At 45.9% G+C, this 21,154-nt stretch overlaps 1 protein-coding gene across 1 annotated transcript in view; it reads right to left on the reverse strand.

The window, feature by feature from the left end:
* Positions 1-21,154, reverse strand: part of GNL2 (G protein nucleolar 2) — a 133,111-nt gene that overhangs the window by 12,659 nt on the left and 99,298 nt on the right. Inside the window, exons 12-13 of the mRNA XM_063954346.1 lie at positions 16,938-17,045; positions 10,605-11,044 (exon numbers count right to left, since the gene is read on the reverse strand). Coding sequence (XP_063810416.1) covers positions 10,605-11,044; positions 16,938-17,045 — 548 coding nt within the window. The remainder of the gene's footprint in view (positions 1-10,604; positions 11,045-16,937; positions 17,046-21,154) is intronic.

The raw sequence follows: 21,154 nt of genomic DNA on the forward strand, positions 1-21,154 counted from the left end.
AGTATGCCCTGGTAACGTTTACTTACCTGTACCAGCACTTCAATTTATACTTCATCTGAATATTTAGGAACTATTAATCTATTTTTTCTACAAACTCAACTATATCGTAATTAACTTTTTATATTAACCTATACTTTGAAATCTCCAAACGAAAAGGTGCACGGTGAGATTTTGAGTAAATGCCAATTTTGACTATGCGATTTCCCTTGAACTCCCCGGATCCCAGAACCACCAATACTGACTGTACACACAGTGCGATTTTGACTATATACAATTTTGCCTATACTGGAAACTAGATTGTACACTTTCTAGTCAAAATTGCCTTGCCTGCACAGTATTTTTTCTTGCGATACAGACCAGCGGGAACCCGCATCGGTATCGCAAAACTTTTCTTAAGATTTTGACTATGGGGGGTATTCAATTGGTGCCGGTTTTTCCAACAGTCAGAAAAATGGCACTTTGACAGTTTTGAGGTCGAATATGCATTCGACCTATTCAATGACAGTGATGTTTTTTCGACTGTCGAAAAAAAACCAGCACTGTCGGAAAACACGTGGACCGGCGAGTTACTCACCGATCCACGTGGTTTTGTCGAAAATGCGTCTGTTTTCGACAGTTTACCATTGATACAGATTCGACTTGATAACAAGTTGAATCTGCACTGTCGAAATGCTGGCCGGAAACGGCTGGCAATGAATAGTGCCGTGTCGGATCCTCTCCGTTGGAAAGGATCCGACTTCAATTGAATATACCCCTATATAGTCAAAATCGTAAGCACACATCGCACCATGTGTATATACCTTAAGATAGGACTAGTGCAATTTCATAGAAGCTATAGTGCATACAAGGTATAAAACTTTGTATAGCATAAAATAGTCAAACAAATGTTAAAAACGTTATTCTATGGGGAGAAAGTAACCTCATAAAGTGAATACATGTTCTATGAATAACTTAAAAGTCAACATTGCAATAAAATACTACAACACGTACAGTTTGGGAATGAAAAAATTCCACCACATGAAAGACTAAAGGGGTGGGGGGGATTCAATTAAGGCTAATTGATTACCCAGGACTATTTAATTAGCCCCGCTAGCAGCCCATAATAGGAATATTTTTCTACAACTCTCAACAGAAGTGAAATAAAATCCCCAATAACCCGTGGGTCAACGGGAACCCAGACCCTGCTAACATGCAAATCCATGAACTTTACATGGGTCCTGTGTGTTAACACCAGTTAATATGCTAATTTAGCAGACCTTAACAAAGCGGTCTGGTAAAAAAGGTAGTGCAATTGAATAGGCTACCTCCCTTTTTCATTGGCGGTAATTTGCTGCTGATAACTGAATTCTCCCCTTAATCACCATGAAGAGAGACTGCAAAGGTTGCATTTATACATCAGACTGATGTTGCTAGTCAGGATGGACCAATTACGAACAGTTTTGAAGACAGGGACAGCACATCCAGCATACAGTACTGGTAGACAGCGCTGACAATTCACCAAGAATAGAGTCAGGCAGTCCATAATCACTGAATGGTAGGAATTTTCCCCCGATAGTAGGAGTTATCTAGAGCAGTGGTTCTCAAAGTCGTCAGGTCCCCAAACCGCTCACATTTTCCAGGTCACTCAGCAGGTGCACAGGTGTATTCATTACTCACTGACTCATTTGAAAAGATCCACAGGTGAAGCTAATTATTTTAATAGTGATTCTGTGAAGAGACCTGGAAAACATGCACCGTGTGGGGTCCTGAGGACCGAGTTTGAGAAACCCCATGAGTCACGCAGCCAAGCCAAAGGTGTTGCTGGTGATCCGATGCTGCTTCCTAGAACGCAGCAGTGGACCACACCTGACAATACGTACACCGAAAAAATATTTTACAGTGACCTGAAGAAATGCAACTTGTTGAACATAAAAAACACCAGCTTTTGTCACATCTGATATGAAACCTATACTAATATTCCTTGGTGGAATATACCGCCATGCAAACCCTGCTCTTTAAGGGAATATGTAAAGTTTACAGACAGTTTATTTATTCTACTCTTATGCTTAGAAAGTTATTTTTCACTCTATAAAGTTGAAACAAAAAAACAGCTTGTTCCATATATTTTTAACTTGGCGTTAATGTCTTAATTATACTTTTCATTTAAACGTGCATCAAAATGTGCCAGCACACCAATATTTCATTAGCGAATATCTCAAAACAGATCCAGTGGCTCCGGTCCCAAAGTTTCAGAACATGTGGTTGAGATTTTATGCTCTTGCACAAGTGCTAATGAGAGAATGTTACTTACTCATTTGAGAACTGGAAAGACCTCAACCAAAAAAAAAATAATTCAGACAGTGAACCATTAGATTTAATAAATAGTCATGAAATCCCTCAATGATGTCTCATGACCAAGGTCACATTCCCAGAGCATGGCCTACATCCTGCGCTCACCCTGCACTGGGGACTGCTGAAGAGTTAATTGCAATAAGGACGAGTATTTCCACCCAAAAATATCTCTAGGAGATTCCAAATTCAGAGAAGCTGTTGCCATCAGGAAGAAAAAGGGCTTGGGTGTGAACAGGAAGACTAAGTGCTAAACAAAGAAATGTACAAATTAATAAGAATGGAGCAGCAGCAAGTGTAGAAAGCCATACCTCTATGTGTATATGTCTAGAATAACAACTGACCTATGTTATATCCTATGTGGTAATGTTCCATATTGAACAGGCACCAAATTGGTCTGTAACCACATAAAAGGGGATGCAGTCATGATCCCGGCAGTCAGCATACAGACGCTGGGATCCCAGCCTCCAGAATGCCGGCATGGGGCCGAGGGCTATTCCCACTTGTGGGTGTCCATGACACTAATAGAGTGGGAATAAAATCTGTGGCGAGCCTGCAAGGGGATTCGTTGCGCCCGCCCCCTGCCGGCATTCTGGCGTCCGGGATCCCGGCGTCGGCATGCTGACTGCCAGTATCCCAAACCCAACCCTATGAATGGCACCAGGTTGCAGAGACTTTTGCAGTTACAGCCAAGCAAAAATTCTAAAAAAATACCAAACACAAACAGTGAGGGCTCACTCACATACACACACATAATTTTAATCCTAAATATATACACACCAACATGCACTGATGGACAAGAATTCTATGTGCAATGTCTTTGCAAATACACAGGACGCGTTAATGCATGAAGCATAACATTTTGCAACACAAAAAGAGTGAATGGCACCACTACCATAATGAAGAATGCACTTTTCATGCATCTATTGATGCACTGAAAACCCATCAAAAGCAGATAAATGTGAACAAGTCCTAAATGAAAACAAACTACTGAAAGTGGTATTACAAGAGTGTGTATATAAGCTAACATTAATTCTGTGTTATAGGGAAATGCCCACGGGTTGATATCTACTACATACGCCCTGAACATATGATGTGACTGCTCATTGCTTATTTATTACGGTAGTCAGTCACTTTATAAAAATGCTACAATTGTATAATCAGCCATTCAAAGCACTGACCAAACAATAGCACAGAGACACCAGATAGAGACATTGGATTCAATGCCAGGGTCATCTACCTGTGAGTTTAAAGAAATCACAATGTGCCCAGCTTCATATTAAAAAAAAAAAACAACAAAAAACGAAGAACTTCAGTGAGCCAGGAAACTGCTACTATGTACGGGCTGATTAAAACATCATGCAGAAATAGATTCTGAATTACTGTGATAATGCCACCACCAGATCTACATTTGCAGGGAACAAAAACACAACAAAAGGAACCTATATATGTACAATAGCTCTGTATAACCATGCTGGGAATTATATTAGGTTACATGCAGTAGAATGTGATCATTTTTGTCCTGTCAAACTCAGCATCGGGTAAATTTACTAAGGTGAGAGTTTTATAGAACTGGTGATGTTGCTCATAGCAACCAATCAGATTCTATTATCTTCTAGAAGCAGCTAGAAAAAATAAGATTTTAAAGCTACCGGTAAATCTTTTTCTCCTAGTCCGTAGAGGATGCTGGGGACTCCGTAAGGACCATGGGGAATAGACGTAAGGACCATGGGGAATAGACGGGCTCCGCAGGAGACATGGGCACTAAAAAGAACTTTAGATATGGGTGTGCACTGGCTCCTCCCTCTATGCCCCTCCTCCAGACCTCAGTTAGAGAAACTGTGCCCAGAGGAGACGGACAGTACGAGAAAAGGATTTTTGTTAATCTAAGGGCAAGATTCATACCAGCCCACACCATCCACACCGTATAACATGGATATACGAACCAGTCAACAGTATGAAACAAAACAGCATCAGCCCGAGACTGATCAAAACTGTAACATAACCCTTATGTAAGCAGAAACTATATACAAGTCTTGCAGAATTTAGTCCGCACTGGGACGGGCGCCCAGCATCCTCTACGGACTAGGAGAAAAAGATTTACAGGTAGGTTTAAAATCTTATTTTCTCTTACGTCCTAGAGGATGCTGGGGACTCCGTAAGGACCATGGGGATTATACCAAAGCACCAAAACGGGCGGGAGAATGCGGATGACTCTGCAGCACCGATTGAGCAAACATGAGGTCCTCATCAGCCAGGGTATCAAACTTGTAGAACTTTGCAAAGGTGTTTGAACCCGACCAAGTCACCGCTCGGCAAAGCTGTAACGCCGAGACACCTCGGGCAGCCGCCCAAGAAGAGCTCACCTTCCTAGTGGAATGGGCCTTTACAGAATTTGGTAACGGCAATCCAGCCGTAGAATGAGCCTGCTGAATCGTGTTACAGATCCAGCGAGCAATAGTCTGCTTAGAAGCAGGAGCGCCAACCTTGTTGGCTGCATACAAGACAAACAGCGCCTCTGTTTTCCTAACCCGAGCCGTTCTGGCCACATAAATTTTCAATGCCCTGACCACATCCAGGGACTCGGAATCCTCCAAGTCCCGCGTAGCCACAGGCACCACAATAGGTTGGTTCATATGAAAAGATGAAGCCACCTTGAGCAAAAATTGAGGACGAGTCTGCAACTCCGCTCTATCCACATGGAAAACCAGATAGGGGCTTTTGTGAGATAAAGCCGCCAATTCCGACACTCACCTTGCCGATGCCAAGGCCAACAACATGACCACTTTCCAAGAGAGATACTTTAATTCCACCATTTTAAGAGGCTCAAACCAGTGAGACTTAAGGAACCGCAACACCACGGTAAGGTCCAAGGGTTCCACTGAAGGTACAAAAGGAGGCTGGATATGCAGCACTCCCTTCACAAAAGTCTGTACTTCTGGAAGAGAAGCCAATTCCTTCTGAAAGAAAATGGATAGGGCCGAAATCTGAACCTTAATGGAGCCTAATTTTAGGCCCAAATTCACTCCCGTGTGTAGGAAGTGAAGGAAACGGCCCAGATGGAATTCTTCCGGAGGAGCATTCCTGGACTCACACCAAGATACATACTTCCGCCATATACGGTGATAATGTTTTGCTGTCACGTCCTTCCTAGCCTTTATCAGAGTAGGAATGACCTCATCCGGAATGCCCTTTTCCGCTAGAATCCGGCGTTCAACCGCCATGCCGTGAAACGCAGCCGCGGTAAGTCTTTGAACAGACAGGGTCCCTGTTGTAACAGGTCCTCTCTGAGAGCAAAAGGCCACGGATCTTCTATGAGCATTTCCTGCAGATCCGGATACCAGGCCCTTCGAGGCCAATCTGGAACAATGAGAATTGTCTGTACTCCTCTTCGTCTTATGATTCTCAATATCTTGGAGATGAGAGGAAGAGGAGGAAACGCATAGACCAACTGGAACACCCACGGTGTCACCAGGGCGTCCACTGCTACCACCTGTGGGTCCCTTGAACTGGCGCAATACCTCGGTAGTTTTTTGTTGAGGCGTGACGCCATTATGTCTATCTGAGGCAGTCCCCACTGACTTGCAATCTCTGCGAAGACTTCCTGATGAAGTCCCCACTCTCCTGGATGTAGATCGTGTCTGCTGAGGAAGTCTGCTTCCCAGTTGTCCACTCCCGGAATGAAGACTGCTGTCAGAGCGCTTACATGATTTTCCGCCCAGTGAAGAATCCTGGTGGCTTCTGCCATTGCCACTCTGCTCTTTGTTCCGCCTTGCCACTGCGGTGATGTCTGACTGAATCAGAACCGGTAGGCCGCGAAGCAAATTCTCCGCTTGACGAAGGCCGTTGTATATGGCCCTTAATTCCAGTACGTTGATGTGAAGACAAGCCTCCTGGCTTGACCAGAGACCTTGGAAGTTTCTTCCCTGTGTGACTGCTCCCCAACCTCGGAGGCTCGCGTCCGTGGTTACCAGAACCCAGTCCTGAATGCCGAACCTGCGACCCTCTAGAAAGTGAGCACTCTGCAGCCACCACAGGAGAGATACCCTGGCCCTGGGGGACAGGCTGATCATCTGATGAATCTGTAGATGTGACCCGGACCACTTGTCCAGAAGGTCCCACTGAAAAGTCCTCGCATGGAACTGCCGAATGGAATGGCCTCGTAAGACGCCACCATCTTTCCCAAAACTCGAGTGCAGTGATGCACCGACACCCTTTCTGGCTTCAAGAGGTCCCTGACTACATTCATGAGTTCTTGGGCCTTTTCCATCGGGAGTTAAACCCTTTTCTGGTCTGAACCCAGAATCATGCCTAAGAAAGGCAAACGTGTCATCGGAACCAACTGTGACTTCGGGATATTGAGAATCCAGCCGTGCTGCTGCAACACCCTCAGGGAAAGTTATACGCTGTTCAGCAACTGCTCTCTTGATCTCGCTTTTATCAGGAGATCGTCCAAGTACGGGATTAATTGTGACACCCTGCTTGCGCAGGAGCACCATCATTTCCGCCATTACCTTGGTGAAAATCCTCGGGGCCGTGGAAAGCCCAAACGGCAACGTCTGAAATTGGTAATGACAATCCTGTACAGCAAATATCAGGAACACCTGATGAGGCGGATATATGGAAACATGAAGGTATGCATCCTTTATGTCCAGGGACACCATATAATCCCCCCCTTCCAGGCTGGCGATGACCGCTCTGAGCGATTCCATCTTGAACTTGAACCTTTTTAAGTATAGGTTTAAGGATTTTAAATTTAAAATGGGTCTGACCGAACCGTCCGATTTCGGTACCACAAACAGGGTTGAGTAATACCCCATCCCCTGCTGAAGCAGGGGAACTCTGACCACCACTTGTTGAAGACACAATTTTTGAATTGCATTTAAAACTATCTCCCTCTCTGGGGAAGAAGCCGGTAGGGCCGAATTGAAAAACCGTCGAGGAGGCACCTCTTCGAATTCCAGCTTGTAACCCTGGGAAACAATTTCTATTGCCCAGGGATCCACCTGTGAGTGAACCCAGACGTGGCTGAAAAGTCGAAGACGTGCCCCCACTGGGGCCGACTCCCTCAGCGGAGCCCCAGCGTCATGCGGTGGATTTTGTAGAGGCCGGGGAGGACTTCTGCTCCTGGGAACTAGCTGTAGTTGGCAGCTTTTTCCCCCTACCTTTACCTCTGGCAAGAAAGGAAGATCCCCGTACTCTCTTGGGTTTATGCAACCGAAAGGACTGCATCTGATAATGTGGCGTTTTCTTAGGCTGTGAGGAAACATAAGGCAAAAAAGTTGATTTACCTGCAGTAGCTGTGGAAACTAGGTCCGTGAGACCCTCCCCAAACAATTCCTCACCCATGTAAGGCAAAACCTCCATATGCCTCTTCGAGTCGGCATCACCCGTCCATTGTCGGGTCCATAGGGCTCGTCTAGCAGAAATCGCCATAGCGTTGGCTCTGGAACCCAGTAGGCCAACGTCTCTCTGAGCATCTCTCATGTATAGGACAGCATCTTTAATATGATCCAGGGTCAATAAAATGGTTTCCTTATCCAGCGTATCTATATCAGCAGATAAGGTATCTGTCCACGCTGCTACAGCGCTACAAACCCAAGCCGACGCTATCGCCGGTCTGAGTAATGTACCAGTATGTGTGTAAATTGACTTCAAGGTAGTCTCCAGCCTGCGATCAGCAGGATCCTTGAGGGTTGCGGTATCTTGAGATGGCAGCGCTACCTTTTTGGATAAGCTTGTCAACGCTTTGTCCACCCTTGGGGAGGATTCCCACCGTATCCTGTCCTTAGCCGGGAAAGGATACGCCATAAGAATCCTTTTGGGAATCTGCAGTTTTTTTGTCTGGAGATTCCCAAGCCTTTTCAAATAACTCGTTCAGCTCATGAGATGGGGGAAAGGTTACCTCAGGTTTCTTTTCCTTATACATGCGCACCCTCATGTCAGATACAGAGGGGTCATCTGTGATATGCAACACCTCTTTTATTGCAATAATCATATAATGAATACTTTTAGCCAATTTTGGCTGCAACTTCGCATCATCATAGTCGACACTGGAGTCAGAATCCGTGTCGGTATCCGTGTCTACAACTTGGGATAGTGGGCGCTCCCTGTACATTCCCTGGACTCAGCTTTGTCCAACCTTGTGTGTAATAAATTCACATTTGCATTTAAAACATTCCACATATCCAACCAGTCAGGTGTCGGCGTTGCCGACGGACACACAACACTCATTTGCTCCACCTCCTCCCTAGAAGAGCCTTCCGCTTCAGACATGCCGACACACGCGTACCGACACCCCACACACTCAGGGACATCTCTAATCTGGAGACAATTCCCCCAAAAGGCCCCTTGGAGAGACAGAGAAAGAGTATGCCAGCACACACCCAGCGCCAAGGACCCTGGAAAAAATTCTAAGAGATATACAGCGCTTTTATATATGTATTCACTGCGCCAAATATGTGCCCCCCCCCCCCCCCTTCTTTAAATCCCTCTGTCACCGTGTTCAGCAGGGGAAAGTCCGGGGGAGCCAGCTTCTCAGCGGTGTGCTGTGGAGAAAATGGCGCTGGTTAGTGCTGAGGGATCAAGCTCCACCTCCTCAGCGGCGGGCTTCGGTCCCGCTCGATTTGAAAAAAAAAAACTGGCGGGGGATACCTATACACAGCCATCAGCCTATATATGTATACTTGTGCCAGTCCTAGAGGTGTAAAATTGCTGCCCAGGGCGCCCCCCCCTGCACCCATCAGTGCCTGCCGTTTGTTGTTGTGTGTGGGAGCAATGGCGCGCAGCGTTACCGCTGCGCATTACCTCTGTGAAGATCTGAAGTCTTCTGCCGCCTCTGAAGTCTTCTATCTTTTTATACTCACCCAGCTTCTATCTTCCGGCTCTGTGAGGAGGATGGCGGCGTGGTCCTGGGACGAACTGCAAGGAGAGACCTGCTTTCCGACTCCCTCTGGAGCTAATGGTGTCCAGTAGCCTAAGAAGCAGAGCCTAGCATTTAAGTAGGTCTGCTTCTCTCCCTTCAGTCCCACGATGCAGGGAGCCTGTTGCCCGCAGGCTCCCTGAAAATAAAAAAAAACCTAACAAAATACTTTCTTTCAGGGAAACTCAGGAGAGCTCCCTGTAGTGCACCCAGTCTCCTCTGGGCACAGTATCAAACTGAGGTCTGGAGGAGGGGCATAGAGGGAGGAGCCAGTGCACACCCATATCTAAAGTTCTTTTTAGTGCCCATGTCTCCTGCGGAGCCAGTCTATTCCCCATGGTCCTTATGGAGTTCCCAGCATCCTCTAGGACGTAAGAGAAATGTAAAGTAGAATGTGATTGGTTGCTATGGGCAACATCACCAGTTCTAAAAAAATCTCCCACCTTAGTAAATTTACACCTCAGGGTCCAGGAAGAGCAAGTAAAGCCACTATTTCTGATATCAATATAACAAGCAGAGGCCGTGTCATACTGAGTTGATTAGTATAGATGAAATAACGGGAGTGTTTATACTTAATATGTCCACCATGAGCTCATTCATCCCTCTGCAGCAGAACTGCTGAACTCATACTAACAGAGTAAAATATGTACATCATAGTCTTTGGAGCTTTATGCATTGTAATTAGAACAAAATCAGGGGCACGTGTCACTTCCCCAGGGGTCCTTCTCCTGCCAGATGTGAATCTTGGCAGTAGATTTATTAAAGCATCTAAAAAATGTAAAAGTCTAGGTCAGGTGTTGTCCATGGCAAACACTTGAATTATACCTATAATTTTCCACAATGCTCTAGCTAAGTGATAGCTAGAATCCAATTGGCTGCTATGGGTAACACCTAGTGTTCATTCTAGCACCCTGCACCTTTCAAATCCTGTGCAGTTCCTCTTTCCTGCCTGGGGTGTCGCTCTCTGCTCTGGTGCTTCTCAGCACACACAGGTCTGTATCACAGCACTCAGTAACAGATCAGAGTGTGCTGAGAAGCACCACAGCAGAGAGCGACACCCCAGGCAGGAAAGAGGAACTGCACGGATTTTGAAAGGTGCAGGGTGCTAGAATGAACACTAAACACCAACACTAAATCTACCCCTCTGACACGTCCCAATATCCAGCACCAATTCCCTGCTCTTTATAGTATGTAGCTGCACATTACTGAACCTCCAATTAGGCAGAAGCAGGGTTGGCACCCCACTAAGGGGCACATTTAATATTATTTTAACTAAAATAATGTGATAAAAAGGGTGTTTTCACACCCTCTTCACATTATTTTACTTTCACTTATTCAGAGTACTTTACGTTACCTCAAGGCAGAGAATCGTTTGGCTTTGGCTTTATCCAGAAACTTCTTGCACTTTGCTATTCTATCATCCAGTTCTTTCAGTTTTTTTTTGGAACTTTGTTTCTCTGGACTTTGTGGCTCTGCTTTCGAGCTTGTGCCATTTTCCCCATCTGACATTTCTGCATGCTGATCCTCTTCTGCTGACAGTTCTTCCTCCTCCAATGAATCAAGATCAGAAATGTCTGACATTCCAGCTACATCTATCGGCACCAAGTCCTCTTGTAAAAACTCTGGCGCCACATTGAGCTTCCCAAAATTTTGCCGAACATGTGATAGAATTTCTTTGATCTCTTTCTTTTCAGAATTGCTGGCTTCTTGGGCTTCTGAGATTGTGTTGTCAATGTCTGCTTTCTCCTTGCCCACACAGTCTGCAGTACTTTCTGGTAAAGAGGTCTGTGAAGTCTGTAAAAGATGAGGGAAAACTAATTTTTGGAACGGAATTACATTGGACACCTTACTTTCCGCACTCTATCATTTGTGCCAGCTAGAGATATCCATTGTGTTATATACAGTTTAATAATATACAGATGTGTCCTTATACACCTAACACCTATAGGGCATATGGTGCGAAACACCCGGGACCACTGAGACGTATAGCATACAGTCTTTTTTGTCTTTAAATTTTGAGTAATTTGCATTACAGATGCACCATAACACTACTCAAAGTGTACTAAAGACGATGAGCTGTGACTGTAACCGCACAGGAATTAGTGTTAAAGACATACAAAGTTACAAATGAAGCACAACAGAACTTGGCATGAGCAAAAGCAACAACCGCTGCATCATAGCACTTCACATACCGATTCAGACTCACTTGCATACAGATGTACAAATGTTGCATATCACATTGATCAGTATAATCTAGCTTTCTCCAGTTGTATCATTTATACAAATAAGACACACATTCTGAGCGAGATAAATGCTTGGTATGATGAGAAGGGCAGCTTGGTGCGACTGAAGCCACAGTTTATGACACATCTGTACATGTCGGGACAAGTTGTTCTTAACCACTTAACTGACGATTTTTCCCTTCAAAAGCGTTAACATTGTTTTTTAACATGTATTTTATTTAATAAAGTTGAAAAAGTATTTTTTAAAATATTTAAACATTATATTATGCACATCTGCAGAACGGATCTCCTCGTCAAAAACGGGGGGACAGGGTGGGACGGCGCAGTTGCATGAAATTTGACCATGCCAGTTAAGTGGTTTTAATATACATTCCAGTTTACTAATACGTTACAGTTACCTAAAATTTGAAATCATTTCAGCAAGGCAAGTTGTCCACTCTACACGTCACGACTGCTTAACACAAATCTTTAATATACTGCTAATGTTCTCCGCTCTATAAATAATACTTGAATATTGGATCACCTCACAATCCAAGAATTCTTCATAACTTAGGGTTGATCAAATGTGAGAACTCTTATTATTATAACACAGTTGTGGAGTTTGAAAAATGAGTTGATTTAGGAGCTAACTGGATGGAACTTTATCTTGTACATTTTCTCTCTCTCCAATGTTTGATACATCACCCCTTCAGCCCTTTAATATGAACAACAACTGAGCGGGAGTACATCCCATTACAGTCTATTACAGGGATTGAGATTACATTAAACACAGAAGTTTTAAACTAATTTCTGTGTGCTTGATACATAATAGAGTGAATGTACCCGTGTTTCAAGACAACTGATTACATTACTCAAAGGCAATAGGATTTCAATATTGCAAAAGGTTTCTGAATGCGTCAAATGTACAATACAAGAAAATGGAAAATTTCTCCCATGGCAACCAATCAGATATTTTTATTTTCTAGTTTATACTAGATGCGTAATAGCTTCAATTGGCTGCTATAGCTAACACCTCCAATCTTCCAAATCTCTGGACTGTCAATGCTTGAAATTCCAAGTCCCTGTCAATACAAGACCCATAGATCTTCCTATTTTACATCTGTCACAAAATTCATTCTGACTATTATCCAAATAAGTGGTAGTTTTGGAAGGAAAAAGAAAGACTCTGTGGGGTAAATTTACTAAGATTCGTATTTTCCCGTTTCAGGTCAAAGTTCAATCACGAATGACATCGAAAGTGTAAAACTGCAACTTTTTGAATTGATTACGACTAATTTACTAAGCTGTCGTATTCGGGTTTTTCTTTTGTTCCGATGTCGATGTCATTCGTGGGTTTTTTTCTATTTTTACGGCAGTGATTAGCAAAACACTGCCGACTTTTTTACAATGAATCTCGGCCGGATCTGTGTGATCCGTGCTGGGGTTCATTTTTTTTGTTTTTTTTAAATTAAACACTGTCAAATATTTAAAAAAAAATTGCGTGGGGTCCCCCCTCCTAAGCATAACCAGCCTCGGGCTCTTTGAGCCGATCCTGGTTGCCGAAATATGGGAAAAAAAATGACAGGGGTTCCCCCATATTTAAGCAACCAGCATCGGGCTCTGCGCCTGGTCCTGGTTCCAAAAATACGGGGGACAAAAAGAGTAGGGGTCCCCCGTATTTTTAAAACCAGCACCGGGCTCCACTAGCTGGACAGATAATGCCACAGCCGGGGGTCACTTTTATATAGTGCCCTGCGGCCGTGGCATCAAAAATCCAACTAGTCACCCCTGGCCGGGGTACCCTGGGGGAGTGGGGACCCCTTCAATCAAGGGGTCCCCCCCCCCCCAGCCACCCAAGGGCCAGGGGTGAAGCCCGAGGCTGTCCCCCCCATCCAATGGGCTGCGGATGGGGGGGCTGATAGCCTTTGTTGTAAAAGAAAAGATATTGTTTTTAGTAGCAGTACTACAAGTCCCAGCAAGCCTCCCCCGCATGCTGGTACTTGGAGAACCACAAGTACCAGCATGCGGCGGAAAAACGGGCCCGCTGGTACCTGTAGTACTACTACTAAAAAAATACCCCAAAAAACACAAGACACACACACCGTGAAAGTATAATTTTATTACATACGTACACACATACATACATACTTACCTTATGTTCCCACGCAGGTCGGTCCTCTTCTCCAGTAGAATCCAAGGGGTACCTGTTGAAGAAATTATACTCACGAGATCCAGGGGTCCAGGGTCCTCGGGGAATCCAGGTGTAATCCACGTACTTGAAAAAAATAACAAAACGGACACCCGAGCCACGCACTAAAAGGGGACCCATGTTTGCACATGGATCCCCTTTTCCCGACTGCCAGAAACCCACTCTGACTGATGTCTAAGTGGGTTTCTTCAGCCAATCAGGGAGTGCCACGTTGTAGCACCCTCCTGATCGGCTGTGTGCTCCTGTACTGAGTGACAGGCGGCACACGGCAGTGTTACAATGTAGCGCCTATGCGCTCCATTGTAACCAATGCTGGGAACTTTCTGCCCTGCGGTTGACCTAAAGTGACGTCACCGCTGAGCAGAAAGTTCCCAGCATTGGTTGCAATGGAGCGCATAGGCGCTACATTGTAACACTGCCGTGTGCCGCCTGTCACTCAGTACAGGAGCACACAGCCGATCAGGAGAGTGCTACAACGTGGCACTCCCTGATTGGCTGAAGAAACCCACTTAGACATCAGTCAGAGTGGGTTTCTGGCAGTCGGGAAAAGGGGATCCATGTGCAAACATGGGTCCCCTTTTAGTGCGTGGCTCGGGTGTCCGTTTTGTTATTTTTTTCAAGTACGTGGATTACACCTGGATTCCCCGAGGACCCTGGACCCCTGGATCTCGTGAGTATAATTTCTTCAACAGGTACCCCTTGGATTCTACTGGAGAAGAGGACCGACCTGCGTGGGAACGTAAGGTAAGTATGTATGTATGTGTGTATGTATGTAATAAAATTATACTTTCACGGTGTGTGTGTCTTGTGTTTTTTTGGGTATTTTTTTAGTAGTAGTACTACAGGTACCAGCGGGCCCGTTTTTCCGCCGCATGCTGGTACTTGTGGTTCTCCAAGTACCAGCATGCGGGGGAGGCTTGCTGGGAATTGTAGTACTGCTACTAAAAACAATATCTTTTCTTTTACAACAAAGGCTATCAGCCCCCCCATCCGCAGCCCATTGGATGGGGGGGGACAGCCTCGGGCTTCACCCCTGGCCCTTGGGTGGCTGGGGGGGGGGGACCCCTTGATTGAAGGGGTCCCCACTCCCTCAGGGTACCCCGGCCAGGGGTGACTAGTTGGATTTTTGATGCCACGGCCGCAGGGCACTATATAAAAGTGACCCCCGGCTGTGGCATTATCTGTCCAGCTAGTGGAGCCCTGTGCTGGTTTTAAAAATACGGGGGACCCCTACTCTTTTTGTCCCCCGTATTTTTGGAACCAGGACCAGGCGCAGAGCCCGATGCTGGTTGCTTAAATATGGGGGAACCCCTGTCAATTTTTTCACCATATTTCTGCAACCAGGATCGGCTCAAAGAGCCCGAGGCTGGTTATGCTTAGGAGGGGGGACCCCACGCAATTTTTTTTGAAAAAATAAGCACTTTCCCACCCCTTCCCACTGATATACATGCACGGATCTCATGGATCCGTGCATGCCTATCCAATCACAAATAAAAAAAAAAGGTCTGTTTTTTTTAGCCTTTTTTTACGAGTTGTAATTTTTCACGGCAGTGTTTGTTTTTTTTTTTGCTTTGCACTTCTTAGTAAATGACCGAGATTCATACTTAAACAGCCGCGTTTTGACCGATGGTGTATTCATTCGTGATTTTTTTCCTAGGACTTCAAAATATTACGAATGCCCTCATCACTGCCGTGATTATTGCTTAGTAAATTACCGAGATGACACTTTGATGAAAAAACGGCATCTCGGTCAAAATCGGGACCTTAGTAAATTTACCCCTGTGTTGGGGCACAGTCTTTTTCCTTCCAAAACTACCACTTGTATTTCTGACTCTGGGAGCACCACCATCATATACATATACACAATAGATACCCATAATAGGGATCATTTATTTGTTACATATTGTTGGTCTCTGCGAAAGCATATGCAAAACCCTCCGCAAACAGAAATCCAGTGCGGTATCCAACCCCACTAAGCATATATTATCCAAATAACTAATAAAGGTTTTTATATATTGTTTCAATATCGTAATAAGATCATATAATATGTTTCAGCTCTTGGGAGCTGTGAAACCAAACAGGTATTTACTAACACGGATACAAGGCTGATAGGCATCTTGGATTTAACACTCAGGGGTCTATATACTGAGCCTTGGAGAGAGATAAAGTGGATGGTGATAAAATACCAGTCACCAGCTCCTAACTTTTCAAACGCAGCCTGTAACAAGACAGATGTTGATTGGCTGGTACTTTCTCTCTCTTCATGGTTTAGTACGTAGACCCCTCAGTCTCACATGAACACAACGGAAATCAAACCCATCAAAAAGCTTTCTCCAAATGCTTAGTTTTAACAATTACTCCAAGCTGAAAGGAATTCTCCAAATCACCTGTTAGAAGAAAATAGGTGACATACAGTACTATGCCTCATGTGTTTCAGTACTGTACCACCTAAGTCAGACTCATAACTAGCAGCAGCTCAATGCTACTGTAATAGCTACAAAACAATAGTGGTCTTAATAGAAATTAATTGCATTGGCTGCACTGCTATAAAGAATGCATTTATAACAGGTTTTTCCAAGGTGAAAATCCGGGATCTGGTCTGAAGATCGACAGTGTCTAGGTCGACAATGTTTAGGTCGACCACTATAGGTCGACAGTCACTAGGTCGACATGGATGGAAGGTCGACAGGGTTTCTAGGTCGACATGTGCTAGGTCGACAGGTCTAAAGGTCGACATGAGTTTTTCACATTTTTTTTGGAATTTTTCATACTTAACGATCCACGTGGACTACGATTGGAACGGTAAAGTGTGCCGAGCGAAGCGGTAGCAGAGCGAAGGCACCATGCCCGAAGCATGGCGAGCGAAGCGAGCCATGCGAGGGGACGCGGTGCACTAATTTGGGATCCCGGTCACTCTACGAAGAAAACGACACACACAAAAAAATTTTTCCTCATGTCGACCTTTAGACCTGTCAACCTAGCACATGTCGACCTAGAAACCCTGTCGACCTTCCATCCATGTCGACCTAGTGACTGTCGACCTATAGTGGTCGACCTAAACATTGTCGACCTAGATACTGTCGATAAAACGAACCACACCCGAAAATCCACTTAAATCTTGGATGAACGAGTGTAGATTCTGCATTTTCTATGCTGGCGCCTTCACAAACGTCTATAAGCACCATAGTCCATGCAGTGTGTTTCTTTACATGCCAAAGTGAAAGAGTACAAGGATAACGTAATATACAAAATGTACCTCTGGGGGTGGCTCTGCATTTGGTGGTTTCACAAAGAATGGTATTCTCCCCCTTTGCCAGTCATTGAGGACCATTTTTGACACAGTCTGGCAATCTGGCTCTCCACCCTACAACAAACATTTGTAAGAAAGGTTTCAGCAATACTGCAATCTTTATTTCAAAGAGAAAGAGTGAAAATAATAGGATTTTGGTTACCTACCGGTAAATCCTTTTCTCATAGTCCGTAGAGGAAGCTGGGGTACCCATTAGTACCATGGGGTATAGACGGGTCCACCAGGAGGCATTGGCACTTTAAGAGTTTGAGAGTGTGGGCTGGCTCCTCCCTCTATGCCCCTCCTACCAGACTCTGTCTAGAAAATGTGCCCGAGGAGACGGACATCTTCGTGAGAAGGATTCAACACAGATAGTGGCGAGATTCATACCAGCTCACGCATACAAGGCACATCAAGCTTAGCTTGAAAACTCAGCAACCGCTGAAATCATTACTTACCAAGTAACAATGCAGTATGTAACTAAAACAAAGTTGTACTGAACCAGATAATTGCAGGAAAACGAAGCGCTAGGCGGGCGCCCAGCATTCTCTACGGATTACGAGAAAAGGATTTACCGGTAGGTAACCAAAATCCTATTTTCTCTTACGTCCTAGAGGATGCTGGGGTCCACATTAGTACCATGGGGATCCCCAGAACGGGAGGGAGAGCATGGAGGCTCCTGCAGAAATGATTGACTGAACCTCAGATCATCAGAGGCCAAAGTATCGAACTTGTAGAACTTTGCAAACGTGTTCGACCCAGACCAAGTTGCAGCTCGGCAAAGTTGTAACGCCAAGACACCCCCGGCAGCCGTCCAGGAAGACCCCACCTTACGAGTAGAGTGGGCCTTGACAGACGTAGGATACGGCAAGCCTGCCGTAGAATACGCATGCTGGATAGTCAACCTGATCCAGCGAGAGATCATCTGCTTAGAAGCAGGACATCCAATTTTCTTGGGATCATACAGGACACACACAGTCCGATTTCCTGTGATGAGCAGTCCTCTTCATATACATTTTCAGAGCCCTTACAACATCCAAGGACTTGGATGAAATTGAGGAGTCAGTAGCCACTGGCACCACAATAGGTTGGTTGATATGAAATGCTGACACAACTTTCGGAAGAAACTGCTGACGTGTCCGGAGCTCAGCTCCATCTTCGTGGAAGATCAAGTAATGGCTTTTACAGGACAAAGCCCCCAACTCTGACACACGTCTAGCAGAAGCTAAAGCCAACAACGTGACAGCTTTACACGTAAGAAATTTGACCTCAACCTCCTGTAGAGGCTCGAACCAGTCCGATTGGAGGAACTGCAACACCACGTTAAGGTCCCAAGGCGGTACAAAGGGAGCTTGGATGTGCAGAACTCCCTTCAAAAAGGTCTGAACCTCAGGGAGGGCAGCCAATTGTTTCTGTAAGAAAATGGATAGGGCCGAAATCTGGACCCTCACAGATCCCAACTTCAGGCCCATATCCACACCAGCTTGTTGGAAGAGGAGAAACTGTCCCAGTTGAAACTCCACCGCAGGAAATTTCTTGGACTCACACCAAGATACTTATTTTTTCCAAATTCGATGGTAATGTTTAGACGTTACTCCTTTCCTAGCCTGTATCAGGGTAGGAATAACTTTGTATGGAATGCCCTTCCGAGCTAGTATTAGGCGTTCAACCTCCATGCCGTCAAACGTAGCCACGGTAACTCTTGATAGGCGCGAACTGCCCCTGCTGCAGCTGGTCCTCCCGAAGAGGAAGAGGCATCGGCTCTTCTTGCAGTAGATCCAGAAGATCCGCGTACTAGGCCCTTCTTGGCCAGTCTGGAGCAATGAGGATCGCTTGAACCCTTGTTCTCCTAATGAGCTTTAGAACTCTTGGGATGAGTGAAAGTGGAGGAAACACATACAACGACTGGAACACCCACGGAGTCACCAGGGCGTCCATTGCCACTGCTTGCGGGTCCCTCGACCTGGAACAATACAGTCGAGGCTTCTTGTTGAGACGAGAGGCCATCATGTCGATCTGGGGTATGCCATAAAGATCTGTTACCTCCAGATGGAGACCCCTCTCCCCTGGATGGAGATCGTGTCTGCTGAGGAAGTCCGCTTCCCCGTTGTCTACTCCCGGAATGAAGATTGCTGGCAGCGCCAACGCGTGCTTTTTTGCCCAGAGGACGATTCTTGTTACCTCTGCCATTGCAGCTCTGCTCTTCGTTCCGCCCTGTCGGTTTATCTAAGCCACTGTGGTCACATTGTCCGACTGCACTTGAATGGTCTGATTTCTCAGAAGATGGGCCGCTTGGAGAATACAGTTTGACCACCTTCCTTGGAAGGTTTCCCCTTGAGTGACTGCGCCCCAGCCCTGGAGACTTGCATCCATGGTTAGAAGGATCCAGTCCTGAATCCCGAACATGCGGCCCTCCAGAAGTTGAGGTAATTGCAGCCACCAGAGGAGTGAAATCCTGGCCTTTGGCGACAGACGTATTCTCTGGTGCATGTGTAGATGGGATCCCGACCACATGTCCAGGAGATCCAGTTGAAAGGGCCGAGCGTGAAACCTCCCGTACTGCAGAGCCTCGTAAGAGGCCACCATCTTCACCAAAAGGCGAATGCACTGATGAACTTACACCCGGGCTGGCTTCAGGACATCCCGGACCATCGTTTGAATCACCAACGCCTTTTCCTCTGGGAGAAACACCCTCTGCACCTCCGTGTCAAGGATCATTCCCAGAAAGGACAACCTCCTGGTTTGTCGCAAATGTGATTTTGGAAGATTCTGGATCCAACCATGTTCCCCGAGAAAGCTTTGTCGTAAGTGCTATGGACCGTAACCGCTTCTCCTTGGACGATGCCTTTATCAGCAGATCGTCCAGATACAGAATTATGTTCACCCCCCGTCTGCGGAGGAGAAACATCATCTCCGCCATCACCTTGGTGAATACCCTCTGTGCTGTGGAGAGGCCGAATGGGAGGGCCTGGAACTGAAAGTGCCAGTCCAACAGTGCGAATCGAAGATAAGCTTGATGCGGCAGCCAAATCCGAATGTGGAGGTACGCATCCTCGATATCCAGGGATACTAGGAATTCCACCTCCTCCAGACCTGATATCACTGCCCTTAGAGACTCCATTTTGAACTTAAAATCACTAAACCCCTTTTTGAGGGAGTTCAAGTTCAGAATGGGCCTGACTGAACCATCCGGTTTCGGTACCACGAAAAGGTTTGAATAGTAAACTTTGTTTTGAATAGGAGGTGGTACTGGCACAATAACCTGTGCCTCCACCAACTTCTGGACGGCTTCTTGCAAGACAGTCCTGTCCGCCAGCAGAGCTGGCAAGCCTGATCTGAAAAATCGGTGAGGAGGGAGATTTTGAAATTCCAGCCTGTACCCCTGGGACACAATATCTTGCACCCAGGGGTCCAGGCCGGAGGACACCCAGACATGACTGAAATGTCGGAGTCTCGCTCCCACCGGCCCCACCTCCGGGGCATGCAGTCCACCGTCATGCGGAGGACTTTGGTGTACCTGAAGCAGGTTTCTCTTCCTGGGAACCTGCTGCCGCAGGTTTCTTGGACCGACCTCCCCGAAAGAAGGTGTTGGGACGGTTTGGCCTTTCTGGGCTTGGTAGATCGAAAGGGCTGTGACGTAACTGAAGAAAAGGGTTTCTTCGGAGCAGGTGTAGCTGAGGGAAGAAAGGGTGACTTACCAGCCGTAGACGTGGAGATCCACGCATCTAACGCTTCCCCAAAGAGAGCCTGACCTGAGTAGGGTAGGGTCTCCACACTTCTCCTGGATTCCGCGTCGGCAGACCACTGGCGCAACCACAGTCCTCGACGAGCTGATACTGACATGGAGGAAATTCCCGCAGCCATGGAACCCATGTCCTTCATGGATTCTACCAGAAATCCTGCCGAATCCTGAATGTTATGTAAAAAAACTTCAACATCACATTTTTCCATAGTATCCAAGTCCTCAAGTAACGTGCCTGACCACTTTACTATAGCCTTGGCAATCCAAGCACTGCCAATAGTGGGGCGTAGTATTGCCCCAGAAGCCGTGTACATGGATTTGAGCGTATTACCAATTTTACGATCAGCCGGCTCTTTTAAGGCGGTAGATCCTGGAACAGGTAAAACCACCCTTTTTGAGAGTCTGGATACTGACGCGTCAACAATAGGTGGGTTATCCCATT

Source organism: Pseudophryne corroboree, chromosome 2 (assembly GCF_028390025.1).
Source record: "Pseudophryne corroboree isolate aPseCor3 chromosome 2, aPseCor3.hap2, whole genome shotgun sequence".
NCBI classification, from domain to species: Eukaryota; Metazoa; Chordata; class Amphibia; order Anura; family Myobatrachidae; genus Pseudophryne; species Pseudophryne corroboree.